Source organism: Nothoprocta perdicaria, unplaced genomic scaffold (assembly GCF_003342845.1).
Source record: "Nothoprocta perdicaria isolate Ctin4 unplaced genomic scaffold, notPer1 scaffold_107, whole genome shotgun sequence".
NCBI classification, from domain to species: domain Eukaryota; kingdom Metazoa; phylum Chordata; class Aves; order Tinamiformes; family Tinamidae; genus Nothoprocta; species Nothoprocta perdicaria.
Genome location: NW_020454172.1, coordinates 961,146 through 981,123, shown reverse-complemented (window position 1 = coordinate 981,123; position 19,978 = coordinate 961,146). Strand labels below are relative to the sequence as shown.

Genomic DNA, 19,978 nt, shown 5'->3' with positions numbered 1-19,978 from the left:
TTCCCGCTGGGAATGTGTGGTGTGGACACCCTGTCCTTGGCCRGCTCTGAGCTCGCAGTGTGACACCAGGCAAGCACTTCGATACTTTCCCAGCCTATCCAGGAATCCGGGTGAGGAGCCTGGCTGCTGCCGCCTGCACACGGCAGGTGAGGATCCGGGAGGTCCAGGCTCCAGCAGCCATCCAGGGGATCTGGCGCTTTCCGCACGGAGGGATATTTCCATGGGCAAGTGGCGGCGCTCCCAGGCCCAGCACAAGAGCAGCAGGGCAAGCAGAGCCACGAGCCAGGCCCCRTCTGTGCCACGAAGGTCCGATGTGGCCACCAGCAGCTCGACGTGGWCTTGCCCTTCTTGTTTCCATGTCTCTACTCAAGCAGACCATACTGCTTCGGCTCAGGGCTTCTTGGTCAGGAGCGCGTGTGATCGGCCGCGAGCGTTCAACCTTCTGGTCCTGCTGACTCGGTGCCCTTTACATCTGCAGCTCCCCAGGACGTGGCTTGGATTTGTTGGATGACTTCAGTATTTAGTTCACAGCCAATTGTGCACTACTACTTTTATTGAAGCATTTAACTTAGTAATATAAACAGTGTTAAAGAGAGTGAGCTTTTTTTTATCTTTATAAAAAAAAAATTCTTTTATTATATATTGCCTTAAATAGAAATGTGCTTCTAAAACGCTTCACACAGACATTATTTTTTTTCCCTCTCTCCCCAGGGYTCTCGGTGCTCCTCTGATGCTAATATGCTTGGAGAGATGATGTTTGGCTCTGTGGCCATGAGTTACAAGGGCTCCACGTTGAAAATTCACCAGATTCGGTAAGATTCATTTTCCCTGCTAATCTTTTAAGAAGATTGACTCCTTAGTGCTAATATGCCTTGAATTGAATGTGACAAGTGCAGAGTTAGAGGAATTTCTAGGTCTGCTTTATAGTTATTCTGACGTCACTTTTGACACAAAAAGTGTTTGTGTCATGTTTAGATCTGTAAAATGAGGATGCATGTGAAATGGAAATGAAAGCGTCTCTGGGCGCCGTGTTTCTGACTGGCATCTCCGTTTCTGGCCCCTAGCTCACCTCCTCAGCTCATGCTCAGCAAGGTTTTCACCGCTCGCACTGGAAGTAGCATCTATGGCAGTCTGAACACGTGAGTGCCTTGCAAGTGATACCTGGCAAATATGGGCAAATACGAATGCAGGAATGCAGAACATTATTTTGGGAGCTTCCAGACACCGTTTCTAGAAAAATAAGCTTTAGTTTCCTCCTCCATTATACCCTGTCACTGGTATCCTCACTTATTCCTCGTAGCCATCTTCCTATCGGATTGCTTTAGGTGAAAGAATGAACCTGTTGCTGCAGAGCTGGTAGGGTAGAGCCTGGTGCTGCAAGGCACAAAATACCTGCTCAGGGGACGGGATGGGGACCCACTGCTGCAGCTGGGGGCTTCGGCCCGAGATGATGGAAAAGACATTGCAAAAATTTCCATTTTTAGACTCTAATGTTCGGTTTTCTGTGTCTTAATCACCCTAGCTTAGCACATGGCCTAGGCTATGAAAGCTTCTTCCAGTGGAAGTCCAGCTTCTTTTTTTGTGTGTTCCACTGAGGCAAAAAAAAAAAAAAAAAAGAAGTACTGCAGTTTTATACAGAAATGCTAATTATTGAGTTTGTTGTGTGTTTTATTTTCTGGATTTTTCTTTTAGGCTGCAAGATAGTCTTGAGTTCATTAATCAAGACAGCAATACATTAAAGCCTGACCACAGTACAATTATGAATGGACTTCTTGGAAATATAGGTAATTACAAACAGATTTGATTTCCTGGTATCTGTAAGTGGGTAATCATGGACTGTAGAACATGAAAGTCATCTTCTAAACAGAATCAGATGGAAAGATAGGAGAACTAAAGACTCTGCAGCAAGTTAATGTTGGTAGGACTGGGAGGACTGTAAATCAGACAGTTCAGAGAATTAGCAGTGGCTCAGCATACACACACACACGTATCTARAAATACAGATAGATATATTTAAGTTCAAATACAGAAAATGTTGGAAGACAAGAGGCTGTCAAACTCTTTCGCACATCTCAAATCAGGCAGGACTGATTCTGCCTGGGTGTGTCTCAGTTTTCACTCTGATTCTTCCTTCTTTTTTGAAAAAAGAAAATGAAATAGAATTTTCTTGTGTCCCGTGCTCTCTGTTGGCCATGAACAGATGGCCACATGTTCCRTGCTTGTTAACCTTGCACCGTTGCGATTTAATTTTTGATTGGATTGGACAGAAGACCTATTTATTTATTTGGTCTGGTCTTGGAAATTAAGAGTACTTGAAAATCCACCTTGAATCTTAGCTGGGACTCAGCTGTCCAGGGCAGCACCCGATGAAGTCCTTTAAACCCTTCGTTTAGGCTGAATAATTTCCAATCAAATGTCTGTAATAATAGCTGGAATAAGAGTCTTCTATTTATATTTGCTTTCCAGAATATTACGGTACATGAAGTATGCTTTTTTTTTTTTTTTTTTTTACTACGGTTTGAAGAAGTGAATTTGATTACTTTGTTATTCTGAGTGGGTTTCTGGCTTTGATACGGTCCTCATTCTCCTTGGTCTAAACCTTTCCTTCTGTCCCGTTGGCGCTGATGAGACAGCACCGTGTTCCCAAGCTAAGTGTGGACTTCCCGGCCCCCCAAAGCTGTGTAACTGCTTAAACCCATCCCAACGGTTAAGCCATAAGGGAAGCCTAATCATACTGGAAACTACTGTAATCTGTTAACCCTTGCTGCCCTTACCAAGCCAAGGAAGTTAAAGCACTGCCTTTTCCTCCTTCATATTCCCTCTTCCCGCAGCCTGCAGCTGGGATTTCTCCCCATGCCTCGCTGAGTTAGGTGCCCAGATTTGTGCAGGAGAGGACAGAATTCCTTTACTTGTAAGGACTTTGCTGTGTGGCTGCCGTTTGCGCCCGACAGAGATTGGCTTGATGGCTGGTGTAACCTAAGCCGTGTGGACCACAGTGTGGATACGGCAGCGGGCGGRCAGGACCGCTGGCCACGGTCCAGGTGCCGGTGGATTCTCCCGTGGCTCTGTAGGGATGGGGAGTTTCCCCACACGCAGAAAAGGCGCCCGGGGATTTTTTCCATCCTGGGAATTCTACAAGCTGCTTTTTTCAGACGTGACCCCACTCGGAGCAGCTCCTTGGCCTGTTGTTTTCTCCTGGTGCCCCTAAGAGGAGCCCGTGGCCGCGTGTCCCTCCCCATGTGTGGCAGGGACGGGGCTCCCCGGCCACCCCGCCAGCGAGGACCTGCAAGCAGACATTGTGTCCCACCATGAATCCCCCGTTTGTGACCGAGCTGGGCTCGGAGCCTGCATAAATTAATCATTTTCATCTCCCTTTAAAAAAAAATAAAGAAAATAAAGCCGTTGGACAGAACCCCCAGCCTCGCACGCGAGACAAGGCGAAGCTGGCGCTGTTATGACTTGACGTCTCTCCACACGCCGTGTTTCAGGCGCGCGTGGCCGTGCTGGGCGCGCAGGGCTCGGCGGCGCCGGGCGGCCGTGCCGGCTCGCGCCGCTGCCGAGACCCCGCTGCTTTACTAACCTGCTCTCTCCTCTGTATTTCCCRTTTTGCCGTGTAGGTCTTTCGCAGCTTTGCAGCCCCAGGCGGGCGTTCTCTGAGCAAGGTCCGCTCCGCCTCATCCGGAGCGCCTCTTTCTTTGCAGGTTTGCACTGTGCTGTGTGCTGTGCTGTGTGCCTAGGCTGGCCGGGGTGGCGCCAGCGCAGCCCGGCAATAAGAGCAGTATTTGGTACACAAGGGCAGCRATGGCCACTTCCATTCCTGGTGGTAGGTCCCCAGAGGACACAGAAGCCTCAGTGGTCCCCTCTGGGGGAATATTTCCTCATGCTTAGCTTGGAAAACTATCATGTTTGACGATGGATTTCACATTTCTATTCACRTCTTACATTTATTTCAAATTTCACCTTTAATAATTCACTGTAGCATCAAGCTGTTTTAATCTGGGCTTACCTCAACCAAACCGAAAACTAAACATAGGCCAGGTTCATACATGAAGTGGACATTGCTGCTTTTTAATGGCTGTCTCTTATTTCCGTGGCTGAGTAGCTTTTATTTCACAGACATGTTTGCAAAATGTATCACGTTTAAGCCTGAGACACTTTTGATCTACTCTGTATGCAGCCTGTGAATCCGGAGAGTTTACAGCTTTGCTGAACACCCAATGCACTGCTTACAGTTTAAAAATATTTTTCCTTCAAATCATCTCTGTAAATTCCTTCTTTAAACTGCATAATAACTGCTAAGGTTGGTGCATAAATGCAGTCCTGTTTACATGGTTTTGGTGACTTTTGGAGGTCTCTACACAGATTGCTACCTATGTGGCATAAGCTCTTCCAGGACRTTACACATTTTCAATAAAATTTTCAAGAAATAATGAACATAAGACAAATTCAGTCTGTGCTCAAATGGATGTGCAGACTTCAGAAGAACCCATAAAGCTTTTCAAAGAAGTGTTTTGGCTTGTTCAGCTTAGCAGCCTTTCTTGGTGATGGCCTTGTGTGGTGCTGTTGATCTGAATTAATGAGCATGGTTTTGTTTCATTAATTACACGGAGATCTGCAAACAAGAAAGGACCTATATCTTTCCCTGCTAATTGGTATTCCTTGTTTTACAGTTCACAGCAACCCTATGGACATGCCTGGGAGGGAGCAGAGCGAGGACAGAGACAGCGGTATAGCGAGATCTGGTAAGGGCAGGTTCGTGTGTTAACCCTGTAGACTCAGAACGTTTCCAGCAATGTTCCCTGCATATCAGTCTGGTCAGTGAGCCCTCTGAAGCCCAGTCAGACAGTGTTGTGTGCAGCAGGGCTCGCTGCACCTCTGTGCAGTGACACACACCTGCATATGTGTGTACAGCGTCCCGGCTACCGCGGTTCTCCGTGGGGAACCTCGCGGAGCTCATCCCAACAGCACAGGCATCTAATCAAAGCAATTGCAAAGAGCAGTCACATTACACACTGAAATCCATCTGCAGTATTCCAAACAGTATCAGCATTTCAAACTCAGGCTGTAAATAGTGTTAAATGGTCAACTCTCCACCGCAATTTGGTGGATATTGGTCACTTACAGTGGTAAAGGTTTCTAAAGGATGTGATTAACGTTACTGCTTTCCACAAAGAATTTATTTCCCAATACACATGGTTGATGGAACAGAGCAAGGTGTARCGTGCACCGTGCCGGTGTTGCCTGTTGCATAAAGCTGCAGGACTGTCCCACCCTTGCAGTGCTTGTAGATCTTGTTAATGTTACTGTAAACTGGTTATTCTTAAGATAAGAAACCTAGATAAGCAAAAGAGAAGACAYTTGATTGGCAACAGCCAGATATCTCGAGGGGCTTTGTTTAATCACTGGTGTTATTTTCCARATAGTCTTTCTTCTGCAGAGAGTCTTACTGGTTGCTCTTGCTGTTGCAGCGTCTCTTAGCAGCCTGCTCATCACGCCCTTTCCGTCTCCGGGCTCCTCGTTCAACAAAAGCTGTGCGAGCAGCTACCAGCGGCGCTGGCGGCGCAGCCAGACCACCAGCCTGGAGAACGGCGTCTTCCCGCGATGGTGAGCCGGGCGGGAGTGGGCCGCTGCGTCCCGGCATTATCCCCCSCCGGCAGCTTCGTCTGCTCTTGTTACACACCTCTGTTCCTTTTCTGTGCAGTATTTATATACTGACTGCAGTTCAATGATTGATCTTTTTTAGCACCTGTTTCTTCATGGCATTTGTTGTTTTTCACTAATTAGAAAACCTTCAGCGAATTTTTTTACTCTAAGAATCTCTAAAATCCTGCTCAAAACACAAATATCTGGCAGAATTAGGAGAGAACTAGTATTTCATATTCTAATCCTACCAGTGCTTTGATTTTGTGATTGCAGGATCGATTAATGATCAATCAACTAATTAATTTCTAAGATGGATTTTAGCAAAGGCAAGGATTTGACAACAGCTGCAAACAAAAGATGTTCATTGATGTTAAATGTCCTAGAGCTTAATTACACAAGAAGCAAAGGTATCATTTTAAGCAATGGATTATGTTAACTTTCTCTTTTTCCCATGCTTCAAGGTCCATGGATGAAAGCTTCAATTTGTCAGATGACAGCTCTGGTCCTAGCCCAGGAATTGTTAGGAAAAAAAAGATAGCAATTGGAGTCATTTTTTCACTCTCAAGAGATGAAGATGAAAATAACAAATTTAATGAGTTCTTCTTCTCGCACTTCCCTCTTTTTGAGAGTCACATGAACAAACTGAAGAGTGCAATAGAACAGGTAAATGCTTTTTTTTTTTTTTTTTTTTTTTTTTGAATTTTTGCACTTGCAGGTTGCACTTGCATTGCTCTCCTGGTCCCTTTCAGGTTTCCCTTCTAACTCTTGCTGAAGACGAGACAGAGCTGCTCTCTGCTGCTGTTGCAGCTGCCCTAGGGAAGGGCTCTGGGCTCCAGCAGCCCTGGAGCAGCCGAGGTGCAAGGGTGCTTTTAAGGCCACCTTCACCTCCTTGTTTCAGCTGTATCTGAGTGGGCTGCAGGATCAGTTCCAAACTGTAAATAAATCCTGTGTTTTTCTCTTACTCCCTACCCCTCTGACTCAGATGTGTAGGATATTTTCAAAGATTGAATGAATGGTATCAAATGTGCAACTAGTTTTGCTTCAAATCCCTCTTCTAGGAAATACTTAGCAGTTAATTTGCCATTACAGTGAAAACTTTGACCTCTTTTATGCCTTGAGTGATTGAAAAGCACAGAAGAGATGGTCTGCAAACACGTCTGCCTCACCTATCTTTCCTCCGATATGAAAGCTGGCACTTGTACCATCGTTTATCACTTTAAAAAAAAACCTATTTGCGTGACTAGTTGCATGAAAGTCAAACACATGACTTTGTTTTCCATTTTTTGGTGCTTCTGTAGCTATGCCTGGTGTTACTTATCTGTTTAATGGTTGTTTTCAAGGCTATGAAAATGAGTCGCAGATCAGCTGATGCCAGTCAGCGGAGCTTGGCATATAACAGGATTGTTGATGCCCTGAATGAATTCAGGTGAGCAGTTCAACTCTGTCTCTCTTTTTTAATGTCTGCTTTTTCAAAAGCACTTGTGTCTGCTCTAGAGGGACCTTCTCCTTAGTGTAGCTTTCCTTGGCCTTCGGAGGTCTCATCTGAAATGGAAAATGGCTTTGCCCTTTTTATAAAATAGCTTATAATCTCTAATGTCTTCTGAAAAAGTAAGTATTAGCAAGTTACTGGCTGCTAACAAGTCCCTATAGCCTGTGTGTGTCATCCCTTGAAATTTTGACAAGTGTGTGGATCTGTGCAAGCCTGGGGTACATAGCGTGTGGGTAATCAAGGGTTTTTCTCCTGTGGATAGTAGTGAAGTTTCCAGCAACCTCCTAAATTGTTTTTTATGTCCCACTGAGATGGGAAAAGAGGAACTGCGAACAGATGGTTGAGAAACCCTGCTCCAGTGTGTATTTTCCTGGTGAAGCAAGACCTTTACTCTGCACTAAATTCTGAGCTGAAGGAATTTCAGATAAGCAGCTACTAAAAGGCAGGACTATCTTATTCACACAGAGAAGTGCAGCTCTGTAATCTCCCGCTATCAGCACCTGCAGAGCTGCCGCTATTCAACAGTTAATGCACAGGGCAATGCAGATCCCTGGCRTTAACTCTGTTTTCCTTCCATAGTTTAAGTAATGGGGAGGGGACTAAAGTGAGATCCCTTGCCTTCCAGGGATTCGTCCCCTCCTGATGGGAGGGGCAGGGTGATTCCCGAAGCCAGGGGAGAGCTGCCTTTGGAAGGCGTCCGAGAGGGCCACGCTGGGATGCTGTGAAGACTGGGGTGTCATGTAGAGGTGCCCTGACCGTGGGGCAGCTTTGTGGGACGAGGCCACCGCTTTCTGTAGCACAGAGCGGGCGCCGAGGCTGGGCTGCCGCTCGCCCCGCGGGGCCCTGCCAAGGCAGGAGGATGGAGGAGCCCCGAGCTCCGCGGGGAAGGGCCGTGCGGGGTGGCAGGAGAGCCACCCATCCTGTCCTCGGGCACGGCAGCAGGGCAGCCGGGAGGCCAGCGGGGCCTGGGGCTCCTGGGCTCCCCCGCTTCCCYGCCYGGCCCCGCGTAGCTCCGTCCTCCCGCCGCTCTCTCCAGGCCCTTTCCCGTCAGGACACACGCGGCAGACTTTGCCCCTTCTCCCGCAACCTTCCAAGTTAAACAGTCCCGGAGCGGTGGGAGGGGAGCGCGCTCCGAGGTGGCATTGGAGAAACCAGCCTGGGAGCGGCCGGCACGGCCGGCTGCCCCTCGCTGCCTCCCTCCTGCTCCTYGTCCCATGGGAATGCGGGCCCACGTGGTGGCAGCCAGGCCAGCAGCCCCGGCTCACGCGGCGGGGACACCGTGTGGGGCTTTGTGGCGGTGATGGGAATGCTGCTCTTTCATATTAGGTGAATCTAATCCCGTGGGGTTTAATATAAATTAAATTTCCTGGGGCGCACCTTTAGCTGATTCTGTTTATGGCCAGGTGTGTTACAGCATATACCGCAGTCTAATATACTTAATGTACCAAGTATATTAAGCAGATAAGGTAGTTGCCAGTCCACCTCTGCTGCTGATGCTGGGGTATCTCGGGGTGCTACCTGCTGCTTGTGAAAGCCCCTCTCTTTGGAAAGCAAAGTGCTGCAAAAGGAAAGAAAAAGCCCATTTAAATACTGAGGCTGGATGCAAAGATGCTTTGGCAGCGGTTCAGCAAACCCATTTAGGCCACTATTATCTCTTTAGGCGTCTGCCTCTCCGCTGGAGTCACGGGGAAGTCAGGAGGCTGAGTCCTTCGCTGAACCGGAGCCTCGCCTGCATTTCTCCCTGCTTAGCAAATTGCGCTRCAGGGAAGGAGGCTGCTGACTGCAGTGGGCTGGTGTTTCTGAAACACAACCTCGTGCTGCTTTAACTCCTTGCAGGCTTTTCTGGGAGGAGAAAACGCAAGCGGCCTCCTCAGTAGCAAAGCTGATTTTATCACATCTTTGTGCAGGGCAGGAGAGGCTGGTGGAGGCTCTGCGGGCRCGCTGGGCTCCGCTTTGCCCCGGCTGCCTCATCCCGGGAAGGGCTCCATGCCCTTCCCCAGCCCGATGCTCCCGCTGAATTCGCTTGGGTGGCTCCAGGTCACCCCTTGCATCGCCAGCCACTGGGAAGCGGTTTTTAATTTTCTAAAGCACCGATGCCTTGAGCTGGTGGCACTTGGCCGAGAGGCTTAGCGCCCTGCTCGGCTGTCAGATGTGCGGACACATGACTTGGGGAATAAGCTGCTGCCCTTGCTCCCGGGGCTGGGCCACTGGTGATCCCGGTGATCCCGGTGCTGCCGCGGGCAGCGCCTCCCGCCGCGTCCTGGTGGCCAAAACGCCACTTTTCAACAGTGGTTTTTAAGGCTCTTGCACCGCAGGGAGCAGAGCGGGGAGCTTCGCTCTTGCTCAAGGCAATGCAGGGAGCCCCCTCCTGTCCTTGCTCCTTCATAGGATAAAAAGCCTGGAGGAGGGAATGAGGATAGGGAGCTTAACCCCTCCGGGCGTGCCGGACCCCGTGCAGGAGCAGAGCCTGCTGCTGGTGCACACAGGGGGCGGGTTTGCATTGCTGTTCCCCCTATAAATGTGGTCACCTTCCCTGCATTTCCCCCCGTTTTTCCCGCTGCATTAAGGGCGCGCGGGGCGGGAAGCGGTTAATCCCTGGCGAGAGGTTCCCTTTGCTGCAGTCACATGCCTGCTGGCCGCCCGCCAGCCGAACCCGATCGCTCGCGGAGGAAACACTATCAGCCGCAGATGCAGCCAGGGTTACCAGAATAGTAAATAACGAATCACAAGACTCGGGCTATCTTTTCAACGAAAACAAATATTTTAATGTGCTGCTCGCAGCAGAGCAGCGGTTTCTCTTTCAAAACACTTGCGCGGCCCCGCAGGAGGCTCCGCAGCCGCCGTCGCTCGCGGGAGCTGCTTGGTTTTAGCCCCGGCTCCTGGGCCAGCGGTGCCCAACGTGCCGAGGTGGCCGCCCCGCAGGAGGCTGCTCCCTGCCCGGTCCCCGCGAGCTCCTTAATGCTGATCCGGGGCTGCTCCGGGTCGGGTGCCCCGCGGAGCAAACGGGTTCTGCTCAGGAGCAGCCCCTCACTCGGTTCCTTTGAGCCTGTCTATGTTGGCATTGTGTTAGAAACAGAACTGTTGCGGGTTAGGCTGGGAGCTGAGCACTGAGCTGGGGGTTAGTGCAGGGCCTCAGTGTGGCGCTCGGTGCGGCCTCCTCGAGGCCGGGCGGGCACCTGGGCCTCCTGCAGCACCTTCAGCGCCAACGCAGTGACCYGGCCCCTGGGCCTGCAGCACGGGTGGCACAAAGAAGTCTCTGAATGGGAATTTCCGCCCTCCACTGCTTGGTTTAATTTTCTGGGTCTTGTTGCTTGTTTTTCAGAACAACTATTTGCAACCTGTACACGATGCCACGGATTGGGGAGCCCGTCTGGCTCACCATGATGTCCGGGACACCGGAGAAGAACCAGCTTTGCCATCGCTTCATGAAGGAGTTCACTTTCCTGATGGAAAACGCTGCAAAAAACCAGTACGGTGGATTCTAGTTTTTAAATGTGTATCTATTCATGGCTTTTTTAATTTAAAAATGAACTTTCATGTATTTGCCACACGGCATCCCCAGAGGAGCAGAGCTGGTGGGGAAGTGCAACGGGGTGGGGATGCAAAACTGGGGGACCCAGGAGGGGGTTGCTTTGAAAAGCAGCAGCTGCATGGGCCGGCGCTGCACGATAGCTGCAGGATAGAGCACAGCACCACACRGGTTTGCTAGCCAAACTGGGCCACCCCTGGCACTGATACTCACAGCCTTTAAGGGTAGGGATCTGCTGCGTGCACCTGGCACGTAATTGGGGCCAGGAACGGCACCACCTTCTTTCAAAAAAATGTTTTTTTTTTTTTAAAGATGTTTTACAATATGTAGCTTGCAAAATAGGAAGTCTCATGATGGTTGCCAAACTGAGGAACTAATGGCCACAGGTTTAAAATACTTAATTCTACTTTAAGCCTGTGTTGTGTGCAGGGGTTGGTGGTGAGCCATGCAGGAAGGAAGAAGGTAGGCAGAAGGAACAGTCCTTGGTTGTGGTCATTAGGTTTTCTCTGGTATTTCTGCTCCGTGCCCAGTGTAGAATCGCTGTCGCTGCAACTCGTTGAGTGGTACCTGGGCAATGCGATGCTGAGCGTTTTGCTTACAGGTTTCTACCAGCTTTGCTGACTGCGGTCCTGACTAACCACCTGGCCTGGGTCCCTACGGTGATGCCCAACGGGCAGCCGCCCATCCGGATCTTCCTGGAGAAGCATTCTTCCCAGAGCGTGGACATGCTGGCCAAGACGCACCCCTACAACCCGCTGTGGGCGCAGCTGGGTAYGTGCCCGACGGCTCCGGAGGATGGGGGCAGCAGCGGGCGTGAACGTGGTGGCTTTTCCTGATGCTGTTGTTCCCTTTTCCCAACTTAAAACTCTTTCATTACTTAAAGCGAGGCAAAATTCAGCATTTCAAGGCAGGAATTTAAGCAGGTAGTACTTGTCATTCATGCTCTAATTTCTTAAGGCAGTGCCGGTTATAAAATGGCAGCCAAAAAATACAGCCCTCTTAGTCATCTACAGCAGGTCCACCCTGGTGGTGATGGAGGACTCGAGTTCTTCTCTGGTCCTCTTTTTGAAAGGAAACTCCTTCTTCTGCTYTTTGAGATGCTGCTATCAAGAGGCCTGATTCTAGGAAGAACAAGTGAAGGAAATCGTCTTTTAAAAGAGGGGAAATGGACATTTTGTCAGCGCGGCAGACAGAGTGACACAGTGCCGGAACACAGAATAGGGAATGGAGCTCCTGGGCAAGGTTACAGAGACCTCTGAAACCAGTGGCTTGAGTCGTTGGTCGAGTCGTTGGTCCCACTGCCTCTCAGGGCTGCTGAGGACAGTAGTTGAGCTTCCCACTTTGGGCCGTGTTGTCCTGCTCTGCACACTAGCTCTCAAGGAATTTGGTTGGGATGGAGAGCAGAAAGTTCTGCGAGGTCGTCCTGTCCTGATGCAGCAAGGATGGCCAAGGACTTGGCAAGGAGGCCCCTCTCCAAAACTCATGCGATACAAGGGATCCACTCCTTCCTAGCAGGGTTTCTGTGCCTCTTGCATCCCTTGTCCCTCATCCCCGTGTTCACACCGTGCCCTACAGCCTCCAAAATAAACACAAGCATTGACTCTTCCATAYGCAAACCTGGAATACGGCCCTCCAAGCTGTCAAAACCACCTATCCAGCCCATACTAGGGCTTAAGGGAAGGGAAGAGTTGGCTTCACCTCTGCCTCCCCACTGCCTCTATGCCCTTGGCACAGGTTTGCTTCTCCTTACAGCGCTCCTTGGTAGTTAAAAGTTCAGCCCAGTTTCCAGACTATCCAAGGTAATTCAGAGCAGATGCCTCCTCTCTCCCAGGACTATATAAGGAGCCCAGGAGTCCAGCCTCTAGAGCGAGGCACTGAAGTTAGGTGGTGTGAATACTCCCTAATATGTGAGATCAGATGTCCCCCTGGCCAGCGGGTCACCTTACATACGATACCAACAGCATCATTAGGATTCTCTGTATTAGAAACAAAATACCAGCCGGGCCGTCCTCGCTCCTCTGCCTCAGCTTTTCCCTGATGTAGACCTGGCCTTTGAAAGCTTCTTCCAGTTTTGTTGACAACATTGTCTGTTTTGAAGCATRGTTTATTCTAAAGATGAGAAAAGTACTTGTCTGTTCTGTTTCCTGTTTTAGGTGACTTGTATGGGGCTATTGGATCCCCTGTGAGACTCGCAAAAACAGTTGTGGTTGGCAAAAGGCACGACCTGGTACAGAGGCTGCTCTATTTCCTCACTTACTTCATCAGGTGCTCGGAGCTCCAAGAGACCCACCTGCTGGAGAACGGGGAGGATGAAGCCATTGTCATGCCRGGGACTGTGATAACGACCACGCTGGAGAAGGGAGAAGTAGAGGAATCCGAGTACGTGCTCGTCACGATGCACAAGAACAGGGGCAACTTGCTACCAAGCGAGGCTGAAGAAACGCGAACTCCCAACTGCAGCTGTAAATACTGCAAATGCCCAATTGCCCTCGCCCAGAGYGCAGAGGGTGTCTCCCAGCCAGAGAGAGAAGATGCCCAGAGCACTCCCAAGGTGGAGCTGGAAGTGTCTTCGGATGAGAGCAGAACTGTTGGCTCCACTGATGGCCAGGAGGATACTCTTGATGTTCAGCAAGCGAGAACGTGCCTGGAAGCTAAACTGGAGAGCGTGGTGTGCACGGGGGCAGCTTCGCCGGAGCAGCGCGTGCTGCCCGAACGTGCTTTGGAGCCAACAGCGCCCGCGTGGMGGGGCGAGGACTCGCTGGAAGGCAGCGGGCCGGCCGCCAGCGCGGCGCGCGCGCCGGGCATCGCCGTGGAAAAGAAGCCCCCGGACAAGCCCTTCTGCGCCGCCTTTCCCAGCGACGTCGCCGCCGCCCAGACCAAGGTGACTTTCCTCATCGGGGACTCCATGTCGCCCGACTCGGACATCGAGCTGCGGAGCCAGGCGGTGGCGGAGCAGATCGCGCGGCACCACGGGCAGCCGGCGCCGCCGGAGGCAGCGCCTGCCCCGCAGGGCTGTGCAGCTGAGCGCGCTGCTGAGGACCAAAGCAGAGACTGCGGCACAGCTCAGCCCTTTCCTCAAGCTGCTAGYGAGCACCCGAGCTGGAATCCAAATCCATACAGTGCTGAGAGCATGAGTCTGTTTGATGAATATTTCACCGATGACAGTTCAATTGAAACCCGGACTATTGATGATATCCCAGGGCAGGCAGCTCCAGACCTGCTCGCTCACAGCAATAGCTTAGACTTTTCTAAAAAGCTGTGCACAAAGGCTTGCAAACCACCCAGCGAATTTTGTAAGTTTATGGACTCCGTTCGGCAGGAGACCTACAAAAACTGCTTTGCTGAGCAGGACCAAAGAGACAAAATCTCTATTCGTGTCCCCCATGGGGAYAGAGAAAACGTGGAGAAAAAGGTCGCCCCGGGAATTGATTGGGACATTCCGAGAAACGAGAGCTCCGATAGCGCCCTGGGGGACAGCGAAAGCGAGGACACAGGGCACGATCTAACGAGAGCGGGCGGTAACTACTACGGAGGAGAGCAGGAGGACTGGGCAGAAGAGTACGAGATTCCTTTCCCCGGGTAAGTGCTGCTCAGCAGCCAGATACCCAAGGTGCAGCCTCTTCTCCTGTCACATATTTGCAGGAGTGCAGCCTAACTTGGCCCCGGTGGTTGGAAAAGTGTCTCTTGGGCATGTTGGTTGGAAAAGAGGTCAGTTGTCTGGGAAAAAAAGGCATTATTTGTGCATTGCCATCTCAGCTCCTGTCCTTTTCTTCCCCAGTGCGCTGACTGCAAAGGCTGACTGATCTTTTTTAAAGAGTGCTTGGATGGAAGATAGAGGAGATACAATAAATGTGGAAATGCAGCCTCGTTGTTAGCGGAATTTGGTGTTTGCTGTTGTATATCTCCGTGTTATGCCTTTCTTGCAGGTCAAAATTAGTTGAAATGAACTCTGTCCAGCCCAGTATTGCCAATTTTGGAAGATCCTTGCTAGGCGGCTACTGCTCATCTTACGTCCCCGACTTTGTTTTGCAAGGAATAGGAAGTGATGAAAAGCTGAGACACTGTTTGGTGTCAGATTTGTCGCACGCTGTGCAGGTAATTAAGCTATATTTGGTAAATGTATTTCTCACAGTAGGGAAAATCAAATGTTTTGGAATCAACAAACGTGCAGGAAATGAAAATAYTTGCTGTCGCAGCTCTCTCCGGGTTTCTGCAGCCCCAGACCACCAGTGCTTTCCTGCTCTCTCAGTTYGGTATCAGGAAAGCCTGGCTAACTAGGGGTGGCTCCACATTCACAAGGGCAGTGTGGGCTGAAACCAAAGCTGCTTGTGAGAGGTTTGTGCCCTTGGGCAGAGGGATCGCGGTGCTGCACCTGGGAGGAACGCGGCTCTGCTGCAGACGCTGCAGCTGCTGGTGGCCGCCRGTGCCGTGGGGACGGCTCCGTGTGCGCGGACGTCGCCTCTCCATGGAGCCTGAGCCCGGGAGCACGGCTTGTTGGGCAGGAGGCACCGGCCTGGGAATGGGCGCTGCTCCAGGCCTGCACGAGTCCAGCTCTTCCCCTCGCACGTTTCCCGGGATGAGCTGGGCTCRTTGTCCACCGACCCTCTCCAAGCTCTTGGGAAAGGAGAGGAAAACCCCAGGAGAGGAACGTGGAGCTGATGCCGCGGGGCCGCCCAGAGCGTGGGCAGCGAGGAGAGGTCCCCACGGACCCTCTGCAGGTCCCCTTGTCCCGACGGCCGCGACGCAGTCAGCACGGTCTCTGCGGCCGGTCCCCAAGTCACCGTCCCCCGGCCTTGCGCCCTGGGGGCAGCCCCGGGGGTCCCTGCTGGGGATTTTGCCTTAGGGCACCTGTGAGGTGTAGCTGAAGGCGAGGGAGGCAGCAGCGCTGCGGAGCAGCGCCCCACACAGAGGCTGACGTGCCACCGACAGCGGCAGGTCCCCATCCCCACCGCTTGGCCTCAGTGGCAAAGGCCAAAGACTGAGCGGATACAAAAAAAGAATTTAAAAAAGACTTGAGATGGTGACTTTCAATAATTAGCAGCATCGCGGTGCTGTGCAAAGGGAGGCTCTCTGGAAAACGAGGTGTGCTGAGAGCTCAGCCCAAAGGTATCAGGGAGAGGACAGTGGTTGGAAGAACTTCCTCCTCTTCCTTAAAAAAAAAAAAAAAAAAGAAGGAAAGCAAAAAGCGGAAGAAGAGGCTAGAAGAGGCCGGGCAGGCGCCGGAGGGCAGGCAGAGCCGGGCGGTGCCAGGCTCCCTCTGCCGGCCCCGCGCAGGGAGCCCCGGCGCCTCCACGCACCCGGCCCCGCGCAGGAGCAAGGCAGGTTCCTCGTGCTTTCCGTTTTAGGGGGTTAAAATAGGCTTTTAATAGGTTTTTTTATTTTACCCATGTTCAGTGAGGACTCTTTATATCAGATATCAAAACATAGTTGATAACAAGGGGCCGCTCGGAAGGACGGGAGAAGGAGCGGCTGCCGTCCCACGACGGCCTCCCGGGGCCCCGAGCGCCCCAGGCAGCCCCTGGGGACGTCCCYGCAGCCCAGCCGGGCACCTGCAGCGCCCGCGGCGCAGCCCCGGCGCTCGGGCTGGCGCCGCTCGGGAGCCAGGCCCGTGTCATTTCCCGTTCTCACCCCTGTGCCATGAAATTGCTGTTCTGTAGCACCCCGTTCTGGATGAACCCATCGCCGAGGCCGTCTGCATTATTGCAGACACGGATAAGTGGACTGTGCAAGTGGCCAGTAGCCAGCGGCGGATGATCGAGAACAAGCTGGGCAAGGAGGTGCTGGTCTCCAGCCTCGTCTCCAACCTGCTTCATTCCACTCTTCAGCTTTACAAGCATAATTTATCTCCGAACTTCGTAAGTATGAACGCAGACCACGAGAGCTGTGCCCTCAAAGGTTCCTTTGGCCTTCCAAGTTAATGCTCCGTGAGCTCCTGCCTGGTTTATTCTGCACATCCCCGGCCGTAGCCACTCGCGCGGCTCCGCAATCGAGACCCCCAAACCGCCCTGTTAATTGTCATTAACGAGCGCCTCTCTGCCCGCAGTGCGTGATGCACCTGGAGGACCGGCTGCAGGAGCTGTATTTCAAGAGCAAGATGCTGTCCGAGTACCTCAAGGGCCAGATGCGGGTGCACGTCAAGGAGCTGGGCGTGGTGCTGGGGTACGTTTTCCACCCGCTGCTTTCCCGGCTCCCCTTTCCCTGCAGGGGCTCCGGCCCTGGAGGCGCGGGCAGCGCGGGGGCCTCCCCACGGGCACTAACCTCCCCTTGGGCTTCCCCCTAGGATCGAGTCGAGCGACCTGCCCTTGCTGGCGGCCGTGGCGAGCACCCACTCCCCCTACGTCGCCCAGATCCTGCTTTAAGAAGCCGGAGGGCGCAGCCGCGGGCGCCCGGGATTGCCCTGGAAGCAGAAGGGAAGGCGGCTCGTCCTGGCTCCGCTCCCTCGGAAGCGGCTCGCGCCGYCGCAGCCTCTCCATATATGACTGCACGTCTGGAGGCCTCTCCTCTCCCTCGTGGCCGTTCAGGAGAAAGGAAAACAGGAGAARTGGATGAGCCTGAGATTGCAAGCACACGAAATCCACGATTTTAGCAAAAGCTGAAGACCTGCGTTTTTTTTTTTTTTCCTCAGCATCTGCCACGGCGGCTAACTAATTTATATTTGGGAGAAACTGCTTTGGGAAGGACATCCTGCTCCYGCAAACCCGAGGGGAGAAGTGGCGGCTGCCCGGCCGGCAGGCGCTGCCCGCGCTCCCCTTGCGCTCTCGGGCCTGGGCGGGATCGTTCGTCAAGAGCTTCTACTTTTTCAGTAACAGTCAAATTCTGGACGCTTCCCAGAGCAGGGGCAGGGGCGGGGGGACATTTTTGTTTTGTTTTGTAAAAAGCTTCCGAATGACCCCCAGCTCCACTGTTTATTTATACTCGAGAGAGGGGGGAGCGGCGGGCGGGCGGGCAGACCGCAAAGGAGCCCCCCTTCCTCGGCCTGCCCTGTAACCAGTATTAAATGTTTATAATGTTTAAATGTTGCTTTATACTAAGTGAGGCTTTTCTTTCAGAACTGAATCAAAACGTTWAAAAAAAAAAAAATCAGCAAGAAGCAGCAGCCCGAGCGAGACCTTTGGCTGAGCGGAGCTGCCCCGAGGCCCCGCGCGGCCGGACCGGTCCCTCGCTCTTTCTCACGGCYTGTGGTTTTCTTGCAACCTCCTTTTTACAGCAGGCAGTCGGCTATTGAACTAAGGAGCTAGAAGTGATTGTACCAAAGCATTGGGGAAAAAAAAGCAACGAAAAACAAGGTATTGAATATGACCCTTAATTGCTCAGGTAACTAATTGATATATTTTTTAAAATTGTTCTAYAGAAAAATGATYGCTGATTACGCCGTAGTATGATAATAGCAAAATTATTTTTTGACAAAACAGACCCTTGATGCGGAAGACTCTAACCCCTTTTCTACTCACTCGTGTGACTACCAGCAGGAAATGTTGTTTGTTTTACTCGCAGCATTTCTCCTTTACTCGGCCATCGCTGTCGTGTCGTTGTATATACAGTAGTTGTAGGACTAGCTGATGGAACCAACCTGGTGTGAGTCCTGTAAATAGGCCCTGGTAGCTGGATTATGTTTTCAAAGGCTCTACTACCTCAGTTTAACTGGACACTTCATTCTAGGCTTTTCTTGGCTTATTTGTCCTAGCAGCCGATTAACGTTGCTAATTTTAGCTTCCGTTTCCATTGTTTGCAGTGGATATATCAAAATTTGTGGATGAGGCACCATTGAAGTAGGAGATTCTTGGCCACTGAGCTATATAAACAGCCCTATAAATACCCGGCTCTGGGCTCAGCGGCCTTCCGGCCCTCGAGCCCCTCTTTAGGCCTGAGCCTCCTTTAACCATGCAAGGAACCTGAGATGGGGGAGATCCCTGTCCCGCTGCCCCTGCCCCTCTCGGGGCCAGGATTTTTCCCAGTGTCTTTYCCAGTCCCCTTTAAAAGCTCCAGTTTAAGGCTCTCCCAGGAAGGATCGGCGTGGGCAGCCCCTCTGTCTGCACGAGCAAGAGGACGTCAGCACAGGCCCTTCCGTGGGCGAAATCTCCTTGGCGGGGAGGGCGCCGCGTCCCGGCGCCGCCCCGGGGACTCCTTTCTCCCCTCTCCATTCCAAGCCCCCTTCTCTGCGCGGCTGCATGTCCGGCCTTGGGGACGAGCGCGGCGCCTCGCCCGCCGCTGCGCCCCCGTTTGCGGTGAACCCGGGGCTGGAGCTGCCCGACGCCGGGGCTGCCTCTGCGGGACGCCGGGGGGACACGGGGGACACGGGGGACACCAGGGACACGGGGGACACGGGAGCGGTGCCGCGTTGGGCACGCGCTGCTCTGCCCGCCGAGCGACGCACAGAGGGACCCGCCAGGGCACGAGAGCATCCGCTCTTAAATACCAAATCCCGGTCCTCCATGGGAACAGGGAATTAGCACTTCGTTTCTGGTCTCCACTACTCCCAATCTCCATCAATGTCTTAATTTGCTGCCTGAAAACTAAGTGTACTAGTCGCACCGATCAGATTTCCTTTTTTCGTTGCAATTGGCAAACACTGGGCTGCTAAGAACAAAAAGAAGAATATTTCAGAGAAAGGATTTTACGCCTTGCCTATGTTTCCCCTCTTAGTTATGATAGATATTTTATGACAATTTTTTGCTTTCTCTAAATTATTTAGAAGGTGGTACTTGTAAAATGCTGGGTAAAATGTACATACTTGTTATCTCTTCTGTTTTTGTATATATTTCCCAAGTTGTGCACTTGTATTATAATAACCATTCCCAATTTTAGGGGAACTTTGTGCAATAAATACAGTATGTCAATTTACTTCTGCCGCGTTCTGCTCACGTCCCTTTGTCACGCTTGCAGCAAGGGAGTCTTGGTGAATATGTAATATATATATGTGTGTGTATCTATGGTATGGTTTACATATATATGGCTTTATGTTTTTTATATAGAGAATCATAGAATCATTGTGGTTGGGAAAGACCTTTGAGATCGAGTCCAACCGTGAGCCCCTCGACACYATCCGGCGGTCCCACACGTGTTCCTGGGCGCCTCATCCGCAGGATTCCTGAGCACTGCCGGGGACAGCGGCTCCTCCGCATCCCTGGGCAGCCTGGCACTTCCACGTGCACGTGAGGAAGAGCTGCTTTGGTGTGAGGGTGCCCGAGCCCTGGCCCAGGCTGCCCAGGGAGGCTCCTGCTCTGGAGATCTCCCCACGTCCTGGATGCGCCTGGGTGCCCCGTGCTCTGGGTGTCCCTGCTGGAGCACGGGCTTGGACTGGATGATCTCTAAAGGTC

The 19,978-nt window shown here is 51.9% G+C and overlaps 1 protein-coding gene across 1 annotated transcript in view; it reads left to right on the top strand.

Annotated features, from left to right (window-relative positions):
- FNIP1 (folliculin interacting protein 1) overlaps positions 1–17,274 on the top strand; it is a 29,219-nt gene extending 11,945 nt beyond the window's left edge. The window contains exons 4-18 of the mRNA XM_026045577.1: positions 712–812; positions 1,065–1,139; positions 1,693–1,784; positions 3,618–3,701; positions 4,671–4,742; positions 5,469–5,604; positions 6,105–6,306; positions 6,984–7,069; positions 10,455–10,601; positions 11,263–11,432; positions 12,815–14,240; positions 14,588–14,756; positions 16,319–16,516; positions 16,705–16,820; positions 16,942–17,274. Of these exons, the coding sequence (XP_025901362.1) occupies positions 712–812; positions 1,065–1,139; positions 1,693–1,784; positions 3,618–3,701; positions 4,671–4,742; positions 5,469–5,604; positions 6,105–6,306; positions 6,984–7,069; positions 10,455–10,601; positions 11,263–11,432; positions 12,815–14,240; positions 14,588–14,756; positions 16,319–16,516; positions 16,705–16,820; positions 16,942–17,020 (3,153 nt within the window). The 3' untranslated portion in view covers positions 17,021–17,274. The remainder of the gene's footprint in view (positions 1–711; positions 813–1,064; positions 1,140–1,692; positions 1,785–3,617; positions 3,702–4,670; positions 4,743–5,468; positions 5,605–6,104; positions 6,307–6,983; positions 7,070–10,454; positions 10,602–11,262; positions 11,433–12,814; positions 14,241–14,587; positions 14,757–16,318; positions 16,517–16,704; positions 16,821–16,941) is intronic.
- Positions 17,275–19,978: the final 2,704 nt, after the last annotated feature.